The sequence below is a fragment of the Mus caroli genome, chromosome 5 (genome assembly GCF_900094665.2).
Source record: "Mus caroli chromosome 5, CAROLI_EIJ_v1.1, whole genome shotgun sequence".
Classification (NCBI taxonomy): Eukaryota; Metazoa; Chordata; class Mammalia; order Rodentia; family Muridae; genus Mus; species Mus caroli.
Genome location: NC_034574.1, coordinates 47,990,557 through 48,012,478, shown reverse-complemented (window position 1 = coordinate 48,012,478; position 21,922 = coordinate 47,990,557). Strand labels below are relative to the sequence as shown.

At 38.3% G+C, this 21,922-nt stretch overlaps 1 protein-coding gene across 1 annotated transcript in view; it reads right to left on the bottom strand.

Moving 5' to 3' along the window:
- Stim2 (stromal interaction molecule 2) overlaps window positions 1-21,922 on the bottom strand; it is a 119,022-nt gene that overhangs the window by 35,391 nt on the left and 61,709 nt on the right. The window contains exon 3 of the mRNA XM_021162824.1: window positions 10,249-10,363. Within this exon, the coding sequence (XP_021018483.1) occupies window positions 10,249-10,363 (115 nt within the window). The remainder of the gene's footprint in view (window positions 1-10,248; window positions 10,364-21,922) is intronic.

The following is a 21,922-nucleotide window of genomic DNA, read 5'->3' as shown; positions in this document are numbered from 1 at the left end:
TAAATTCACTTTTATCAAACTCAAATCTTATCAACACATTAATACAATTATTCCTGAAAGAAATAGATGCTGCTGTTAAATATGAAGACACTGGAAGACAACCTCTCATACATGGCTATTCAAAAAGCACTAGCTGCTCTAAAATTTCTTATAATTGTTAAGCACTTCCTTTGCGTCCTTAAGTACAGTCATATCTACTTAAAACTCTTTGTTTGATCACACTACCCAACTGCAGCAATCATTCAATTTCTTTTCATATGGACGATCTCTTATAGGCTGCTGGCTACTGTTTCCTACTTATCTCACACTCTTTGACTGGTTTTTTTTATTATTATGACAAAATACATATAACACAGTAAATTGTACCTTCGCCTTTTTGTACACGTGTGGCCTTAAACAGTGGGGTTAGGTCCATTTATATTTTGGGCTTCTATCACATAATCTATTTTCAGAATACTTTCCATCCTGTGAAACTGAAATCAGTATGTATTATTTATACAGCAATCCCCACTCTCACTTCTACCAATTCTTCTAGCACTGTGATTCTTGACGACTCTGTAGGTATCTCACATCTGCAAATTATACAACTATATAATATTTGTATTGTTAGGCAAATTTATTTCACTAGTTATTGTACCATCAAGAATCATTCATGTAGGGCATATTGTCAAAATTCTCTTCCTTTTAAAATTTGAATAACCAATTTACTTAATCCTCCTTGTGTGTTTGCAGACACAAACGTGTGTGTCCACTCATCATATCAACACGGAAATTAATTTCTTGAAGGTTAATGATTTGCTTCTTGCCAAATCTAAGTTTTTGGGTTGGATTTTTTTATACCACATTTCTCTACATCTAACTATAACTAACCACTTTTTTGTCTTTATCTCTCATTATAGGACAGAGTTGTGCCAAAGGCAAAAAGAATTCTTTACAAAGATTCATGCCGTGTAAAGAGAGAATAAATGATGAATTATATCACTGAGCCAGAAAATCAAAATGAAACACAGTTGAGAACATGTGCAAAATATACATAAGACCCTTAACAACAGCTACATATAAGTAAGCAAAAAACACAATTAGTCACAGTTCATACATGATACACATGAACCCCATGCTGAAGTACTTTCATGCTTATTTTTAAGACCGAAAGGTCAGTTATTTTTCATGCAGACTCTTACTTAACAAGGACTTTGCAATATGATAGACTATCCTGCAGATTTACACAGCCAGCTACCCACTTCCTGAAAACATCCCCCGTCTAGATATCAATGGCACTGTCCTTTCTGCCCTTTAGTATAAGCTTTATCCTTTAAGGGCTAAGCCATCATCTTTCCAGCCCACAACCCTTTCTGATTTGCCTGTGTCCTTCTGAAAGCCACTACTCATTTCCTCATCAGACCTTGCCTTCCTGCCAGTACTCCCCAAATGGTCTCTCACTCCCTCTCTTTCAATGAGCTGTCAATGCCTATGCCACATTCCACACACAATGGTTCTAGGAATTACCAAGGCATGGCATCCCATGATGCCAGGTGCTTTACCTCTAGGCTATGTATCCAGCTGCTTTTTACTTTTCATTTAAGACAGGGCCTTGGTAAAGTGAACTTATTCTGGGCCCTAGAGAGGCCTGGAACTGGTGATCTTCCAGCCTTGGCCATCTGCTCAGTTCCTGACTCTTAACTACTACACATTTTTGTTAAGTGTTAAGTCTATTATGTTGAGCAAATAAAAGCAATGAGAAAACATTTGTTTTATGCTCTTAAGAAAACTTACTGCATAAAATGAAAAGGAGTTGACAGTAGAAGTAAGCACTAAATTTCTTTCTATTCCTTTCAATGAAGGAACTCTTCATTTTGTCAGACTAATCTAGACTCTTAATTTCAAACTAAACTAATAATCACAGTAAATATCTAATTGAAAAAACTTGATAAAGCATCTAATGGTTCATTATTTTAACATTGTAAAAGTCATGATGAAGCAAAGAAAAAGGAATGATTACTAAAATAAAACTCAATCTTTAAGATTGGAAATAAATGAAAAAGCTAGATAACCTCTCTCTCTCCCTCTTCTTCTCTCTCTCTCTCTCTCTCTCTCTCTCTGTGGGGGGGGGTATAGTTTACCTTATTTTATCTAGCATTTCTTCTAAATGGTGATCCAGAAATCAGAAACCGCTCATTGAGAGTACTCTGAATTCAGGAATTTATGATAAAAAAGTTATAACTATAAAAGAATAAATGATACATTTAACATGAAGTATAGGGTTTTCTGTTGTTGTTTTTTTTTTTTTTTTCTTGTTTGTTTTTAAGATAAACTCTCAGGTCACAACACAAACCTGGAACTTGTGATCCTGCGATTTTGGGATCACCATACCCAGCATATACCATGTGTTTACCTGGTGTGGGAACTGAGTACGAAATAGATGCACTACTTTTCTTTCAAAACCCACATTGACCCCCAGAAATGATGGCTGACAGAGTAAACCAGCAATATCTTTACATCGCTTTCCTTTACAGAGAAGCAGCTCTGACTACTAATGCTTGAATACCTTGTGTTAGTGTACACACAGATGATGGCGACTATCAGTTCTAAAACTAGACTCCACCGGGAGGAACCAGCCTTCCTTGTGTAAGGTGCTTTCAGGCACAAGGAAAACCCCAACTTATATTGATGGTTTTTACTGACAACAGCTTCTAAAACTAACAGCATTGCACACAGGATCAAAAATACTAAAACTTGGACTGTTGGGCAGTATTAGATAAGCAGCTTATTAAGAACCGTCTTTCTTTAAATTGCTGTATTAATTATTAATATCCTCAGAACTATGAATCCAGCAGAATACTGATGGCAGGGTGAATGTCGTGGAATGCAATCCCCCTTCCCTTACTTCACCTCTGCTGGCACGCCTCTCCCTACCTATCTCCCCCACAGTTCCTTTTATACACTCTCGCCAGGCAGGCAGCTGGTTGTAAAACAGCCCTTAAGTAGCTGTTAGCAGATCTTCCTCCACTAACAGATCATGGGTAGGTCAAGAACAAAAAGGCATTCTTCATCTGAGTATCTTAGTCTCAGACCAGGCCATGTTTCTAATAAGCACTTACGAAAGGTTCGTATTGCATGAACCAGCTCAGTATGTTCAATCAAAGAAATAAGCAAGCAGGCAAACAAGCAGAAACACACAAGCAAAGCCCTCGGAATGTTCTCTAAGCACAGGGGTGAAAGTTCCCAAGTCCTCCTGTAAAGCATCTCTAGAATCCATGATACTCCATTTTCCACTCAGATTCACATTTTATCCACACACAGGTAATAATCTCCTTGCTATTGTATGGTGAACAAAACTTCAAGCTTTTACAAAGTCTATTCCAAGCCATTCATAGAGGACTCAGTAATGTTTAATATTTAGTGGTGATGACAAATATGCTACCTGAACTGTCATAGCCTACATACACAGTAAACACCGCTGCTCGTAACTATAACGCCATCCTCCAAGAATATCTTTCTTTGCTACTGAGACCACACATAAACCAACAGCTTTCTTTAGACAGCAAGTTTCAGGCTCACGGGCTCAGGTGTAAGAGCAGAACCTTACTTGGCACACCCAGGTTGTTTAGCATAGCATGGTGACAACTGCCTCACAGAAACAGTGACAGGAACAGATATCTATTAAGCATTGTTTGGGGCTCAGCACTGCTCTAAGCACTTTTCCTCTGATTATGAACAATCTTCTAGATGTAGTTGACAGTATTCACCCTTACTTAACTTACCACAAAACTAAATCACAGAAATAAATATTCAGTGGCCTATCACATACACTAAAAGAAATTATGTGCCTGGCTTATAAACTGTGCTTACTCAAAGAATATAAATATGTGCCATTTAAAAAGACTAATTTTCTCATGTTAAATGTGTTAAACTGTATATACCCAACTTTCTTATTTCTAAAAACAAAAAAAATGCCTTCCATAATATTAATTCCCTAGAATAATTTTGTCTGTATTATTAAACTCCTATAATACCACCATTTAGATAGTATATAACTATCTTATGTTGCTATTTAGCTTTTCATCTGTGTATTTGAAAAAATGCTGTTAAAACTCCTCAGAGAAAACGCTTGACACTTCTTTGGATCCTGCCAGTGACTTCCATGCTTACTGTAAATAGACAAAAGTATTCTGTTGCTGGATACCACAAAAATGCTACTGGGTCTCCAAGTTTTATGTTTTGAGTAGCTCTGACAGTAACACCAAACAGGATGCACTCAGTCCACCTCCATTTTCCAACTCCGTCTCTATGTAAAACCATAGTGCACACTCCAAAAGGCCAGACTTTTATCAGTATTTAGAAATCCACCCACACTGACACACCCAAAAGACAAACCTCAGCATAAAAAGGACGCATGAGGAGTAACGACTTATAATGCGCCTTACTTTTAGGAATGCACGGCCCATGGCCAGGAATTTTTTTTACTTTAATGCAATGTTTACAAAACAAATGCTGTTATAAACAGAAATAAAACACCCAATATCCTTTTTTTGTTTATTTATACTAGAGAATAGCAATTACTAAATGCTCAAATCTCTCCAATCTCTGAATTAAAGGTTCTTTAAATTGCTTTAATTTAAACTTTTCTAAATTTTTACATATCTACTCAATTAATTTAAAAATCTTTAAGCATGGCTGAATGTTTTAGTTTATATAGAAGTACCACAGAGACAGCACTTGCTAAGAACCCATCAGAAAACATTTCATTTACATTATACAACAGTCACACTCTATAAGTCAGCCACTATAAATAGGTGTTCTGCTGCTGAATGTATATGCATCAAATGTGTATCTCGAGTATTTTCAGAGAACAGAAGGTATTGGGTCCCTGTGATGGTTTGTATATCTTTGGACCAGGGAGTGCCACCATCTGAAGGTGTGGCCTTGTTGGAATAGTTGTGACCTGGTTGGAATGGGTGTGTCACTGTAGGTGTGGGTATAAAATCCTCACCCTAGTTGCCTGGAAGTCAGTCTTCCACTAGCAGCCTTTGAATGAAGACATAGAACTCTCAGCTCATCCTGTGCCATGCCTGCCTGGATACTGCCATGCTCCCACCTTGATGATAATGGACTGAACCTCTGAACCTGTAAGCCAGCTCCAATTAAATGTTGTTTTTTATAAGACTTGCCTTGTTCATGGTGTCTGTTCACAGCATTAAAACCCTAACTAAGACAGTCCCCTACAACTGGAGTACCACATGGTTGTGAACTGCCATGTAGGTACTGGGAATCTAATCTGTATCCTCTGGAAGGGCAGCTAGCACTCTTAACCACCGAGCCATCTCTACAGCCCTGTGAGCAACTTGGAGGTCCATATACTTTCAGAAGCATGCCATGTCTACTTCCAATTTCAGCAAGTATTAAGGTGTAATTTAATTCATATTGTAATGTATAATTTTCCTTTTAGTTTTAGCTTTTCGTTATTTTTTTCATTCTTTGACAATTTCGTGTGTGTATACAATGTATCTTGATTTTTCAACCACTCTTCTCACATAATCTACCTTCCTTTCTAAGACCTACTAGTCAATCTTCATGGACTATTCTAAATAACACCTTCTGTAAATACTCTTAGTCATGAGCTAATCACATATGGAGTATGTGAGCCAGCTCCATACTCCAGCCTTCACTGTAGCTATCAGCACATACTTACTTTCTCACTTCTACTCAGTGCTTTGTCGAGTATAGCCTGGTCCAATGTCTACCTCAGCTTTAATCTCCAGGACCCAGTGTGGCACAAAATACAGAATAACCTGTGCAATGTGAATTATCTTATATATAACTGGTAATTAGAGACCGTGTCAATATATTATGGTACTTTCAAACAACTTAGCATTTAGTACCAAATAGCAGCAATATATATATATACATGTGTGTATATGCATATATATATATATATGTGTGTGTGTGTATATATATATATATGTATATATATATATATATATATATATATATATATATATATATATATATATATATATATATCGAGAGAGAGAGAGAGAGAGAGAAAGAGAGTGTGTGTGTATATGTATCCCTACCAACACATAAAACTGTGACTCCTCCCCTTCTTCCTCTCAGCTCAAGTGGCTGCAGATGCCATGCACAGGCCTCACTCAGAGCTCATCTTTGTTCTTTGTTTTCCTCTCTCATTTAAGGCAACCTCAACCCAACCTAACATGGTAGCTGGGTTCACTAAGTTGCATCCGTTTATTACTTGTAGTGTGCATTCCTATGCCCAGGGTAGCATTTAATGGTTAGTAATATCAAATTTCTTTTTATGAGTGCCAGCACTGCCGGTGATCAGGTTACGAGGCTGCACAGATTTTTGAGTCATCGATTCCACCCGCTTTTGTTTTTCATTAACAGTTGTCCTCCTCCGCAGAACACGAGAATAGGTTCCATGGGTCTCTGGCCCAGCCAGAAACCCAGCCAAGGTGTTACAGCTCTCAGAAGGAAAGCCCTCATGGGGCAGGTAGCTGGGGTCCCAGCTCTTTCCCATTGCCATGGCAGCACCAATGTCAGCAGCAGGGGCATCAGTAGGCAGTGGTAGGGGCAGGAGCAGCAGGAGTATGAACCTGTCCTGCCAGGCTGGTCCAAGGTCCAGTGACAAATGCTTCAGAAGAGAGAACCCTTCACCAAGGTGTTATAGCTCAGCAAGACAGCCACTCTCCGACGATATTCAGTGAAATAACGTGTGCATTTTATTCCATGTGGATAGGGACTTTAAAAACACTGAGGATGGGGTGGGATCCAGGGGTAGATCGTTCCCATTGGTTCACTCTAAGATGCTAGGAATGCTCTATTTGCATGAGGAAGGACTTCGGGTATTTGGCCTACTGACTGACTGTCATGGTCCCCCAGTGGAGGGTCATGGTTCCATGTACCAGAGCAGGTAGAGTTAGGCAGGCAGGCATTGGCCCCACTTGCACTGTTCTCAAATCTGAGCTACAGGATCTGAGCTCACTCAACCTTACCGGTTCTTCTGTCTGGGAGCACAGCCCACTTGCCCCACAAACTGTCATTTTAAGTTAATTAACTTTGCAAAGCGTGAGTTTTTCAGAAATGTATACAGCATAATCTAAATATCTGATGAAATGGATACAGAACATGGTATTTTCAGCAAGCATTGTATTTTCAGACATTCATCATTCATCACACATTTTTTGAGTATCATGCTGAAAAGCACCACTGATATAGCCATTGGATACCTAAAAATGAGGGGCAGAGAAGGAATATCCGTGTGTATCTGCCACACACACACTTCTGTTTTACATATTCAACTCATCAATATTTAGTATTTTTACATTCATTCTAATATTTACTTTCAGTAGTTCTCAAAACTTTTCAAAAGACTACTTGCTTTCTAACAGAAATCTTAAAGAAAGATGATACAAGCGACCAAAGCAGAACTCTCAAGTTTCAGTGGTGCTCTAGTGGCCATTCCCAGCCTTATGTGGCCCTTTAATAACTGTGCATTGAGAGACTCGACCCCATCTGTGTAAACTTGTAATGAGGTTTTATTGCCTGAACCCTCCCTCCGCACAGCTTTTTCCTTTCTCCTTCCCTCTGGGCATCTGTGCTAGGAGGAATTTGGCAATCATTTCTCTCAGACCTTTTCCCCTAAGAAAGAGAAGTGGGATGCCAACTACTCAGAAAACAAACTCAAGTTAGAAAAGTTGGCCAAGCAATTTGGACTTAACATCAAATCACTGCTTTGTTGCAATATAAAATAGATGAGGACAGGTGCGAAAGCTTAAGAGAAAAAGAAGGGACTGTTTACCTGGGGAAAGCCTTAAAGTATAAGGAAACAGCTAGAAATATTCTCCTGGGTTATAAAAGATCTGCTCAGAACACAGTTGCGAGGTGGGAAGGGAGGACAGGTCCTCTCATGTGGAGATTTACGAGTCAACATAGTAGTCTCTTCCTCCTCAGCTACCGTGTAAGGAGCGGATGTGATGAAGAAGCTAGCTTTACTACTTCGGACACAGTGTGGCATGGGAACAAGACATGAAGGATCATGAGTGTCAGAAAAAATGAGGAATAGAAAAGGAAGTAGGCTCCAATGGAAGACTGGCCTTTGATAAAGATTAAAGAAAGAGAAGGAAGCCAGCCAAAAGGACATCTGTCCCTGCACACTGTGAAACAGGAAGAGGCCAATCTAATTTGGATGGAAGTGAAGAAGACAGGCCAAAAGGTAAAAGAGGTGACCATCACCGAGGCATGGCTTAAAGTGCTTTGTGAAGATTTGTATTGGTTTTTTTTCTTTTTCTGTGGGCCACTTTAGGGTGTTGAACACTTCAGATTTATATTATAAGTAAACTATTCTACTAGGTGAAGAACAGATGACACAGGACACAGATGTGATGGGGAACAATAAAGCTCCCACAAGTACATTCCTTTGGCATAGTTCATTCAAGGTGATTACTCGGAAACACTGTAGATCTCTACAGAAAGGCTACGAAAGGTTGTCCTTTTGAGAAACCAAGGCTATGCATTTACAACAATCAACATAAGTAAAATAAATAAGAAACAATAGAGGCATTTTTGACCCCTCCTTTTTGTCTTAAAAAGAATTTTGTCCAAGAAAAAAATATTCCAGATGTGACAAGTGGTCATAGAGACTCCATCTGAGTGAGACATGTCTTCCTTCAGATCCCCACCGGCTCTGCACAATCCCATCCTGCTTCGCTGCTGCTGTGTCCAGATGTCACCACTGGTTTATAGTACTTTATTTATCTTTTTATAAAAGTCTCTTCAGTTCCTTCGTTTTGTTATTCAAAGTTTTAGGAAAAAAATATATCCCATAACAACTGTTTGAGATTTGTAAAACAGAAATACTAGAAAAGGGATAATTTGGTTAACGGATACTGAAAAGCAGAATAAACTGAATGAACTTTGGAAACGGCTTAAATTGTAGTAAGTCCCTGGCATTAGTGTCTGTGCCAAGGCTTTGGGTCATGAGGTTTTTCTTGTGCTGTACAAAATTTTGTACAACTTAGAAACATAAAGGAAATAAAATACAAATTACTAAATTTTATCCTGCAAGTTCAGGAGTCTTTCAACTATAGTGTCAGTTTTTGTGGTTTCAGCTAACAGTCCATCTCAGTGAGAAAAGCATTGATGGAAAATTCCAGGAATATAAACAGCTCATTGTCAAATGACTGTCCTAAGTAGTTTAATAAAATCTTGTGCTATTTTTTTTTAATTTTTTTTTTTTTTTTTTTTTTTGGTTTTAAGGCATTTATTGTAGAAAGGCAGAGAGAGAGAGGGATAAGTGTAGAGAAGTAGAGGGGGCCCATGGCCATGTGGAGAGAGGAGAGAAGGGTAGGGGAGAAGGGAGGGGAAGAGCAAAACTCTCGTGCTTTTCTGGCAAGAACATGAATTGTCCAGAGAATCCAAACAGTATATGCTATCTGCTCTAATGATAGCTAAAGAGTAACATATCACAAAACTTTTATTTATAATTCATTGTATAACTACTCTACTTTGTTATTTATTATTCCTAACAATCTCTTACTATGCCTAACTTATGAATTATACTTTGTTGAAGAATTGTATACATTGGAAAAACAGCCTGCATAGGGGGTTTCAACTGGATGTCTTCCATTGGACAAGATTATACAAGGCATACAAGAGAGATTACAGCATTAGCAGGGTTCACAGAGGACTTCAGGAAAAGCTTAAAATTCCTGGGCTCCTGAAGACTTTAAACATCCACAACTGAAAAGAAAACCTCAGTTTCCTCTTTTTACTTGATAAAACATAAGAATACCATTTAAAAGCTCACTCAATAAGCTCAAACAAACATTTCTATTCAGTCTAGTATGTGATATCAAAGTATCTAAAAATAGCCTGTAACTTAATGCATCTAAGAGTTAGGGGTTTTTGTTTACTTATTTTTGTTGGTTTTTTGTTTTTATTTTGTTTTGTTTTGTTTTTGACAGGGTTTCTTTGTGTAGCCCTGGATGTCCTGGACTCACTCTGTAGACCAGGCTGGCCTTGAAATTACAGAAACTGCACCTGTCTCTGCCTCCCAACTGCTAGGAATGCAGCACCACACGCCCAGCCTCTAAGAAAGTCTTTTTTTTTTTTAAATATAAATATTCTCACAGAAACATGATCTTCTCTATAATTATATGCAATTAGTAGGGCTGCCAATGCCAAGCAGGGCAGAAGCAGACAAGCCAAGGCTCCAGAGCACTGCAGTTTTACCTTCTGATGTTTTCCACTGTTTCCACAAATCCTCAACAGTTATGTGCTTATCTTCTCTGTGCAGGTGACTATGTTTATTCGTAGCATCTTTATATTTCATATCTTCTCTGATAAACTATGAAAGAGAAAACATTAAGTTAAACATAAGTAAGATCCTTTGAGCCTGATAAACTAAGAACAAGAGTGTTATGTGGTGTCTTTTTTCCCAGACATTAATACACTGTTGGTATTTTAAACCATTTTCTCATGCTTGCTAAACACATTTTACAAAATGTCTTCTAATCATGAAAACAGAGGCAGCAAGGTTTTTATTCAAAGTTTATCACTTAGTAGATATGAGTCTACATTTATTTACACTGCATGTGAATACACATCCACACACACAAAGATTTAGAAAGCCATAGAGTCTGAACTTGGTGATGGTCCTGTGAGGAAGGCACTACTTCTGTTTTACAAATGGGAAGCCAAGGCGAGGGAGGTTAAGTAACATGCCCAAGATTAAGACAATGGACAAGTGTTGAGACACCAATCAATGTCATGAGCTACAGTCAAGCGCACAGTTCAGCTACTGTCGCAATATTACATTTTGACACACAATCAGTGATGAGGTATTTCCAACCAAAACTAACACTAATCTCAATCACTTTTACCATAGTATTTTTCTCCCATCTAAGCTATTACTCAAAGGAGGCTACAATGTAATACTAGCATATTTTATAAACCTATGCATATCCTTATTAAGCATACCTTAAAATATTTAGAGATAAAGCAGCAAAATTAAGCTCTGTTAAAACTTAACCAGATCTTTAATATTTCTTTTCCACTGTTCAATAAATTAAAAAAATTCTATTTTTTATAGCCTGTAAATCATTTATCTCCTCAAACTTTCTCCAAATAAAATTACTACTCTAAGTATACAGGGAAAAATTAGAATATTTTAAATCATTGTGCTTTCTAACATTTCTCTCCTCCTCCTCCTCCTCCTCCTCCTCCTCCTCCTCCTCCTNTTCCTCCTCCTCCTCTTCTTCTTCTTCTTCTTCTTCTTCTTCTTGTTTTGTTATTTTACTTTATCTGTCTTGACTATTCCTTGGTTTCAAAAGTAGAATATTTTAAATCATTGTACTTTCTAACTCAACATTTCTCCTCCTCCTCCTCCTCTTCTTCCTCCTCCTCCTCTTCCTCCTCCTCTTCTTCTTCTCCTTCTCCTTCTCCTTCTCCTCCTCCTCATCGTTTTGTTATTTAACTTTATCTGTCTTGACTATTCCTTGGTTTCAAAAGTAGATCATAGACTGTTTCAGAAATTCAGAATGCAGAAAGTCACAGTCCCAAGTGTCTTTAACCCAAAAAGCAAAGTTCTTATTTTTATATATTAACAATCAGCAGCATCTCAGATATGACAACATTCTGGTTTGACAAGAATAAACTACTTAACAGCTATATAATAATATTAAGCAAATCATTTACTTTTCTAAGCTTCAAAACTTCTTTTTGTAAAGGTATAGTTAAAAGGGCTCGTCTGGCTATTCCCACCCACCCTTCCTACACTTCCAAACTGCTATCTTTAGGATCCAGTAGAAGACTTAGGGGCTGTAGGATCAGTGTACCTGAGATGCTTAGAAACGGCTCCTCTTGGAAGAGATCCAAGAGCTGAATAGAAAATGGAGACTGAAGAGCATGATGAGAGGCTGAGCAGAGGAAGCCAGTTTTGGAAACAGTCCAGTCAGCTGGAACAAATAGCAACGGTTCCATTTATGGGATACACATCAAAAAGAATGTCCCAGGAAATCCTCCTCACTGTGTGAGCACTACTAACTGAAAAGGACAGTTCTGTGGCTTTAGAAATGAGCTAGTTTCCATCCATGTGGATGAGATGTGATACTTAGCTAATATCTGAGAAATTACAGAATAAGTTGATGGCTATATATGAAGTGTGTGCTTAACAAATCAAGAGGGGGTGTGGGTAACACAACACTGGTGACATGCAGGCAAAGGGGAGAACAATGGAGAGGAAGGCCCAAGTGCAAAGAGGCGAAGGCAGGAAAGCAGAGCCGGGGAGGAGAAGGAGACCAACACTAGGAAGCTTTGAAACAGTCATGTGGAAGCCTACTGTTCTATAAACTCCATGTGTGTGCTTTCCATGTGAGAGGGAGCGCCGCTACACAGGATAAAATGTTCCTCCAAAACCTATAGGTTCTTAAACAATAACCCTAGTACCAAGAGTAGGATACTTCCCCTACAGTTGTTTGGGATGCCCCAAAACCTCCTCCAACAATAAAATAACCATTTCTAAGAAAGCTAGGTAAAATCCAAATAGATGGAATTATACTTTTCCTAGAATTATCTAAAAATACTTTTGCTTTAAGAAAATATGATCACAGGATAATAAAACTTTGCAACAACAAACTCAAAGGCACATCTGGCTCCATTAAGCTCTCCTCTCTATCCTATAAAACACAAAATTGTGCCTGATCGCTCAGAATTCTCTAAACTATTAATTTGGTGGAAAAAAAAAGGCCAACTAGAGAAATTTTGAAAATTCATAAATAACTACAAAGATAAGCAAAAGACAACTCATTTAACTTACTAAAATACATGAGTTGAGAAATCCAAAAGCAAAATTTGAAATTCAATTAAGTAAATAACATCCTTGGTAGAGATGTCTAAACACACACAAACCTCTTCCAAGAAATCATAAGCTGACAGTACTAATCTGACTGCTCTGTGAATAAGTGCTTACTCTATATGCTTTCCAAAGGGAGTCACAGGGATGGCTATACTAAATAAGCTATTCTAGTACCACTAGAAATAAAATATATTGTTTTACTGGTCGTTGCAGATAGTCATGTCATAAACGCATTTCAGTTTTTGCACCTGTAATATCTATCACGTTTTTGTAGTGTTGCTTTTGTGACTCCTCTGTAATAAAAACTAATGCATAGCACTAAAACTACTATTGGACATTCTGTTTAGTTTCAGCCCTTTCCCCTAAGAACTACTATATTAATAAAGACCCATGCCCATATCCCATCATCCCTCCCCGACTCTATCACCCACTTACACAGCCACTTGATCACAGGGCGGATAGCTCACCTAAAGGAGAACTGCAACTATACAAGAATGATAGGTTTTTTCCTCACAAAAAAACAAAACAAACAAACAAAAAAAACCAAGCAAAACAAAACAAAACAAAAAAACCCTGCAATTAAAATCATGGAAGTCCATGCTTTAGCTACGATTCTGGATCTTCAAGGAGGTAAATAGTCTGGTTTTAAAAGTACCATAGCAGTCGCCGTCGCCATGAACCAGGTGCTAAGTGGACCAGCTGACGCCAATAAACACACAGAGAATAAGTAAGAACAGCAGCAGAGGTTACTCAGAGAGGAAGAGGGTAGATGGACACACAGGTGGCCCAGAGCTGCCTCAGTGACTTCCTACTTTCAGTTCGTGGACTGCACAGGTTTTATTCTACTCTCTGGTATATAAAATCTGGACTCTCAATAAGCCTCAGTATGCAAGAGACACGACTTATCACCACACTCAAAACTCTGGAATCTGACATACATTCAAAGTCTGAGTCCCACTGTCAGACATTTGCGGGCTACTTAACTTCTCTTCTGTCTCCTACTTCCCAATATTACGGAGTTCCACTTAAGATATTCTAAAACAAAACATGCCAGACTAAAATGTGGAAGAAAACTAGAGCCTCTTCCCTGACGATGGAAGCAGAGAGACTTTCCCAAAGCACACATGTCGTCAAAATATAATGCGATCTCAAGGCCTGGTGAGTGAGTCACTACAGCAGATGGGTCCTTATCAACAACTTAAGGGTAACATGGCGATAGCTTAGTGTAGGATCTTAGAAGGAAGAACACACAACAGGAAAACTGCCACTCCTGTGCCCACTCTTTTATTTTATTAATTTGTTATTAATATTTATTAATACATAATAAAATTAATTGCATGTTCATGGATGTGGAATTTCAGGCCAGAGCAGGAAGGAGTTTCTCCTTCCACCATTCGGGTTCCATGAAGCTTGGTGGCAAGTGCCTTTGCCTGATGAGCTACCTCATCAGCCACATTCTCATGTTAAAGATGAAACACAAGCCTGAAGATCTGAGTGAGTGCAATACCCAGAAACCGCAGAGAGAGAGAGAGAGAAAACCAACTCCTCTAAGTTGTCCTATGACTTCCACAGGTGTGCTGTGGCACTCGTGCCCCATCCCAGCCAGCCAGTCAGTCAGTCAGTCAGTAAATAAATGAAAAAATATAAAAGAACACAGCTGGGACTATGTTCTCACTAATACCTTATAGCAAATGGTAAATTATTTAAAATGTGAAAAAAGTCTTCGGTTCCTAAGTTCAGATATTTAAACTCAATGTTGATAAAAACTGGAAAATCACTTGGGCAGTTTATACTTTAACACATGCATAACTCAATTCCACCCAGTTAGTTGCAACTAACTTCCTGCTGCTACGGCATCAATTCACCACGATGAGCTACCAAAAATCAAAACCCATCTGACAAGCCACAGCCTACCGGTAATAAATGCACCAGAATGACTTCTTCAAATTCCATTCTCAGAAGAGCTCAGCCCAACAGGCCTCATAATTACTGTCAACTCCAGTAAAGGTAGGTTAGACCTTAACCATTATTTATAATATTGATCCAATAGGCCAGTCAATAAAGAAAAGATAGATAATTTAATCAATAATTTATAAAAACAAAACAAAACCAAACAAAAAAAACACCTTGAGAATGTTTGCTTGTAGGGGAAGTGCTGAATACAGGGTATCGCTGAGTAGCCCTGGAATTTACTCTGTAGGCCTCAAACTCAAAGCCTGATTCTCCCTCCTGAGTGCTTGGAGTAAAGGCTTGCACCACCACTGCCAGTGAGAAACCCAACACTGAAATCATCAGGATGGTGTGAGCTACATCAATGATGCCTCCTCACTATTATGATTACAATGCAAAATATCTAGGATTCCTTTAGTCTGCCCATTAATTTAAAACGTGGTACTACGTAATGGCATTAGGAAAACACCAATTAGTCCAAATATATTGACAGAAGACGGATTAAAACTATGTTATTTCAAAAAGACAAAACCAAAAAAACTTCCCTATGTAGATAAAGCAACAGAGACGGAGGCAGAAAGATTTTAACAGAGAACCCATAACAGTGACATAAGTCAGATGTTTCTACTTTATGGTGAGTTTATTCACTGTTAAGTGAATTTNTCTGTATAGCCCTGGCTGTCCTGGAACTCACTTTGTAGACCAGGCTGGCCTCGAACTCAGAAATCTGCCTGCCTCTGCCTCCCGAGTGCTGGGAATAAAGGCGTGTGCCACCACGCCCGGCTTCTTACATATTTTAATACAGTAGGTTTCTTAGCTGAAGAATACCTGTAGCATGTTGAGAAACTGTTACTATTAAGGTTGGTCCTCCTTTCTCAAGTTGTGCTTTCTATAGTTTCTTTAACTATATATAAGATGTAAACTGTGCACTGGTCTGGGTACCATAATGAAAGCTCACAGTCATGCTCTTCTTCTGACTAGGATGTGAATATTCAGATATGCCAAAAGAAGTCACAATGTCCCTTAGTGAAAAGGGAATAAAACTTTCACCTTGAGGAGGAAAACTTGTATGATACTAATGAAATCTATGAGTTGTTAATTCCTTACCCAGCCCAAGCTACAAATTAATATTGTAATAGGTCTGCATGTTCAGGAAAACACACTACATATAGGGTCCAATACTATCTGCTGTTTCAGACATCCACTGGGAAGTCTTGTAAAATGTTCCCAGAAGTGAAGGGATGGAGGTGCTGCTGTATTAAGGTTACCATAAATAGGTACCATGACAACCAGAAATATACCAAAGTCATTGGCGTTAAGGCATTCATCAAACTCTACCATCAGGCTTTGGCTCCAAGTTTCCAAATTCTTTAACTACTAACTTACTAACTTGACTTTTTTTGCCACTCTGGAATGGATGCAAACCAATACCTTTGCAATAATGTGAGTCAATATTATATCCAATTAGCACAGCATCAATACTAGGTCAAATTACTCAGAAGTATCGTGACTATTTAAGGAAAGGTTACATATTTAAATCTTCATGTTCTACTTGTTAAAATTGATAAGTCAAACTGTTCATTTCCAGTATAGATGAAGTTACAAGAGTCTAGATTTAGCGTCCTCCTACACAGAGCAACAAAAATTCCAGGCAAACTATATGGACACCATTTTTTAGACACTGAACACAAAGCAGCCAAGGACAGTGATCCAAGAAAGACCAGAATCAATAATTTGGCAGCTCAGGGAATGGGATAAGTGTCCTAAATTGACAGAACTGATTCCTGTATAGGACATGTTACAAGAAAAAAGAAGCTATAAGAAATCAAGCCATTTCTCTCAAAGAAAAAAACACAGTGGGAGTGTGGAGACCAAGGGATGTGTTTAAGAGTGAGCCTGGAAACTTAGAATGTATTCTTTGTGCCATGAACTGACTTCCACATACATACATGTGAGGAATAAACTGAAGGAAAGAAATTCATCTCAGAATGCTGGAGAAAGCAACCCTGATGCTTTCTCACACAAGGAGGGCACTGTGCCTATTTCAATCACAGTGAAATACCTCCTAATATAGAACTCACCAGCAAGAATACCAAGACTGGCCTTGCTTCATTACCACAGAATATTCGCCCTGAAATGAATGATGCCACACCGATCCCTCCTAAAATGTACTAAGTATGAGTCCCTTCTCACCCATCAACTCAATTTTTTCCAAGTAATTTTACCCAGTTCTACAAAAAAGCTTGAGAACATTTATAAATCACAAAATATCCTGTACTCAAGATGACAATATTTAAAATGTGTGGCACTCAGTTAGTCCAGTTACTGACATACAGGGGGAAAACACCAAATTTCAAAGATCAATCATTCAAGATCAACCAAAACATGAAATAGCTGAGAATTGTGGTTTTAGAAAAGTTAATAATAAGTATGACAGGGGCTGGAGAAGTGGCTCAGAGACTAAGTACAGACAGGGCCAGTTCCCAGTCCCACACTGGGCAGATTGCAACCATCTATACTTTCAGCTCCACAGAATCTGATGCTCTCTTTTGTCCCCTACAAAGACATTTATACACACATCACCCCCCTGGCATGCACATAATTTCAAATAGATATTTTACAGACATAGTCTACATATTCAACAAGCTGAGACACAAAATAAGCATGTTAAATAGAGGCATATACAGTTAAAGTTTTTAAAAGTTTAAGACAAAATTCTAAGCCAATATTTTAGACATAAAATACTAGATGAAAAATACTGAGATTCACAGCTGAGTATAGCAAACAAAATGACAGCAAATTTCATAAAAGCGTATCTTAAATGAACAGGATCTCAAGGATGCATTTCCACACCTGAAGCTCCTTTCTCTGTGATAACTCCAGCCTGTGTCAAGTTAACACAAAACTAGCCAGTACAGTATGTTTACAAAGAAAGAAAACTAACATCAGGTTGAAGACAGATGGCAAGGTTTCCGGAGGAAAATGGGAACTGCAGCTATTGGAGAGAAGAAATGTTCTAAAGAGCTGCCCTAGAGTAGGGAGAGAGGAAACAAGCTGCTCTTCAGGAACACAAACAATTTACAACACACCGAGGGAAGACAGTGCACACACATCAAGTCTGTGATCTTTTTAATGGCTATATGGCCTCTGGCAATAAGGCAATCCTAACATCTCTGGTCAGGGTCAGATCACTGGCAGGCTTTAAACACATCAAAAAAGCATGGGAAATGAGATCTGATTGCAGTTAGAGAAAAATTACTACCCAACAATACATAAAAGATTACATAACTGAAAAATGTATCACTGCTGTCTTCTACAAAAGAATAATGTGAGGGTCAAATGTTCTGTATCTCAAATTCACAGGTCACAGGTCTATATGTTTTTCAAGATCAAGCTGTATACTTAAAACCTATGCCATTATGCCATGTATCAATATAAAGGTGTATTTGTTTTTCAAAATTCAGAAACAATTGAAGTAAAATCTCTCTGCTAAGTTGTATGTAAAATGTGCATCAAAAATGTAAGGGGTACTGGGGGACTTGGAGGGTGGTAGTGATATAAGATTAAAATATTGTATGTATAAAACTTTCAAAGGATACATTTTTTTTTTTTTTGCAAAGGACCTATGTCATCAAGATTTGAAGAAACACGAAGCCAGGAATTATTTTCTCTAAAGCACAGGCCATTTCCACAGTTCATTCAAATTCCTAATACATAATTTGTCAGAATGCACCTCTTATTACACAGTTATAACATCATATGATGGTAAATTCACTGATATTTATATTCATGTTTCATACTGCCCTATACATACACAGTACTACATATAAACAGGACTTCAAAATATTCGGTCAAACTTGTTTAACTGAATGACAAAATAACAGGCATTTGCTAAACTCTTATAGGGCCAAGAAAAAGAAAAAAAAGAGAATAAAACAAAAACCAAAACATAAAAATGACTATACCTCTCTAATAGTACTTAAATGAAGTGTTAGGACATATTTATAAAGTGTATCAAATCATGCTGCATATCAACATACAAATATATACACACACATAAAATTAGACAACACACACCATTCAGGCCTCAATAAAGATAAAGACATTTTTAGAAATCAAGATAATAAATTTGGGGAACCTAAGAAACTATAAAATTATAAAATCTATGAAAGGATTACTGAATAGTGTTTTGCTATAGAAAACATTATGCAGCTATATTGTTTCTAAAGAATTTTTTTAAATAACAACATTAAGTCGGGAAAAAGAATTTAACCTTTCTGAGGTAAGAGATGCACCAAGCACCTGATTTTGATCTCCAGAAGCCACTTAACAAAAGCCACACATGACAGCTTGTTACTGTAATCCTGCTACTGGAAAATAGATCTCTGGTGCTAGCCTAACCTAGCTGGTGAGCTCTAGTAACACATATTAATTCAAAATAAAACAAAATGGATGGCTCCTAAGAAATAATATTCAAGGGTTCCTTTAACTTCTAAGCATATGCTCACACAAATGTATGTGCAACTGCACACATGCACAGACAGATCTGCACACACAATTAACTCTCTGCATAGGTCTTTCATGTAACTAGAGAAAACTGAACCATATTAACAGGCTTCGAGTAATTATATAAATTCTAATAACACAAAGATTGGTGTAATACTTAGAGCAATTTATAACAACTTAGGAAGGGGTAAACTCTAAAGAGTTAAGTACAGCATAAAGCAGAATTACAATTAGCCATATGGTGAATATAATAACGTGGCCCTGGGCTTCAGGGAGACTTCATTTATACCTGCTATCTTGGTGTAATTATTAACAGTACTGACTTTTACCCTTAAAAGTATCCAAGTTTGGACAAAAAAAAAAAAAACCTATCTGCCACTCTATAATAGTAATAATGTAAGACTAATGATGATAATGTTACACTAAGACATTGCTGTGTCATTCATGGAATATGTTCTGTACACACTCACATTCAGACATCTTCCAGAAAATCAAGCAATATGTAAAAGTGTGCTAAACTCTCCAGAAGAGAATTACGTAAATGCAATGCCATGCTGTGGTCCTGAGCATCCTCAGAGGGGGAGGAGAGGAACAGGACCAGCAGTACAGACAGGCTGCGACTGTCACGGCCAGATGCACAGCCGTGATTCACTCCTACTCTCTGCCCCTGCCAGTCTGTAGCTGTTGAGTTGGAAATTCTTATTGAAGGAAATTAAAAATTAACAGAACAGGAATGTAAAAGTATTTTATATGAAAATGTATAATTAACATGTGGTTTGAGTTAAATTGAAAGAATCTAAGAAATAGCAAAAAAAAGATTTCCCAATTAAAACAAGGTTGTCATGCCTAGAAAGAGGCAAATGTACTGAGTTTAATGTTTTATTGTTCTCTGATGCCATAAAATACGATTCTGGGAAATACTTGTTTCTTCAACACATCTTATACCCACTCCTTCTGAGTTTGTATTTACCATTTTAAGCTCATTGTTCTGCAATAACTATACATACAATGGTGTTTAAGTTCCTAGTTAACTAGAAGGACAAATTTAGTGTACATGAACTTTTCTATTAAATACTAAAGGAGCTTCTTAAATTGTCTATAACTAATGCAGCTTCAAGAATAGCCTGCTGCAATGAATCAGAATTGTATGGTAGAGGTTATGACATAAACAGAAACAAATAACAGGGTATAGAGAGAACATCTTGTGTACAGGACGGATGCATCGCCTGTCAATTAAATAGCATGTGATCTATGGCTTAGGCAGGAAGTAGAGGTGAAACATCCAGGAGAGATAGAGAAAGGGTTTGAGGAGAGAAGGAAGCAGGGAGACATGCTGGGAAGATGTGATGAGCTGAAGGTATGGTACCTGAGCACAGGGAACCAGCCACATGGTAGAATATAGGCTGGAATATATGGGATATCTAGTCAGAGAAGAGCCTAGCTATATGGCCAAGGTAAATCTGTAAATATATTTTGAGTCTGAGTCTTCTTTCTGGGAACATGGGGCTGGGAGGAAGAACCAGGGACGAACGTCTACAAAAGGACTACAGAGACTTTTCACCTACAGTGATTGCTTTGAAGGATACATACAGTCACAGTAAGAGACACTCTGGGAGAATCTGCTCCCTTTTTTTGTTTTGTTTTTTGTTTTCCAAGACAGGGTTTCTCTGTATAGCCCTGGCTGTCCTGGCACTTACTCTGTAGACCAGGCTGGCCTTGAACTCAGAAATCCACTTGCCTCTACCTCCCAAGTGCTGGGATCAAAGGCGTGCGCCACCACGCCCGGCTTCCCTTTCTCTTTTTAATATATTGCCTGAGAATTTCATATACTGACAGACGGATGGATGGGGACACACACACACACACCTATATATAACCACCCCCAATTCCTTCCCCTCTAACTCCTTCCATATACTTTTTCCACCACTTTTCTCTTCCAACCGCATGCAGCCTTTTTTTAAAGCCACTGGATCCAAGCTGCGCTACCAGTATGTGTGTGGGTGAGGGGCCATCCACTGGAGCATGGGCAGACTCTAAAAGGGCATCAGTTCTTTAAATGTCATTAACTCAAAAGTAATTGGCAAATGAGCTGGAATCTCAAAGACAAAGGAAGTTCAGGAGATGAGTTCTACACCTGTCACAATAACACATCAAGAGGCCGGGTACTCAACTAAACACTGGAGCAGGATAGGAATTTTACAAGTGAAATTGAAGTATCTAGGTATAAGTAGAAAAATACTAGAACATTTCACTAAGATCTGAGTCAGTAATTTACAAAATGGTTCTTAATCATCTAGGTTGTGAACCACCCTACTTCAGAAATATCAAAGGATTTTCTCCGGAAAATTTAAACCTAGCGGATTTTGGGACTGCTGGTGAGTGGAACACAGCTTCTGCTCCAATCCAATTGCGCAGGACCTGAGACTGCATTAGTTAGGGAAGCAGAAACCGGCCTGAGTAGGGCCACAGGCCTCATCCGGCCTGATCAGCACCGGGGTAGCGGGAGCGCAGGGGTGCCTGACACCCGCCAGCTACCCACGACCCCCGCCGCAGGATTTTGGGACTGCTGGTGAGTGGAACACAGCTTCTGCTCCA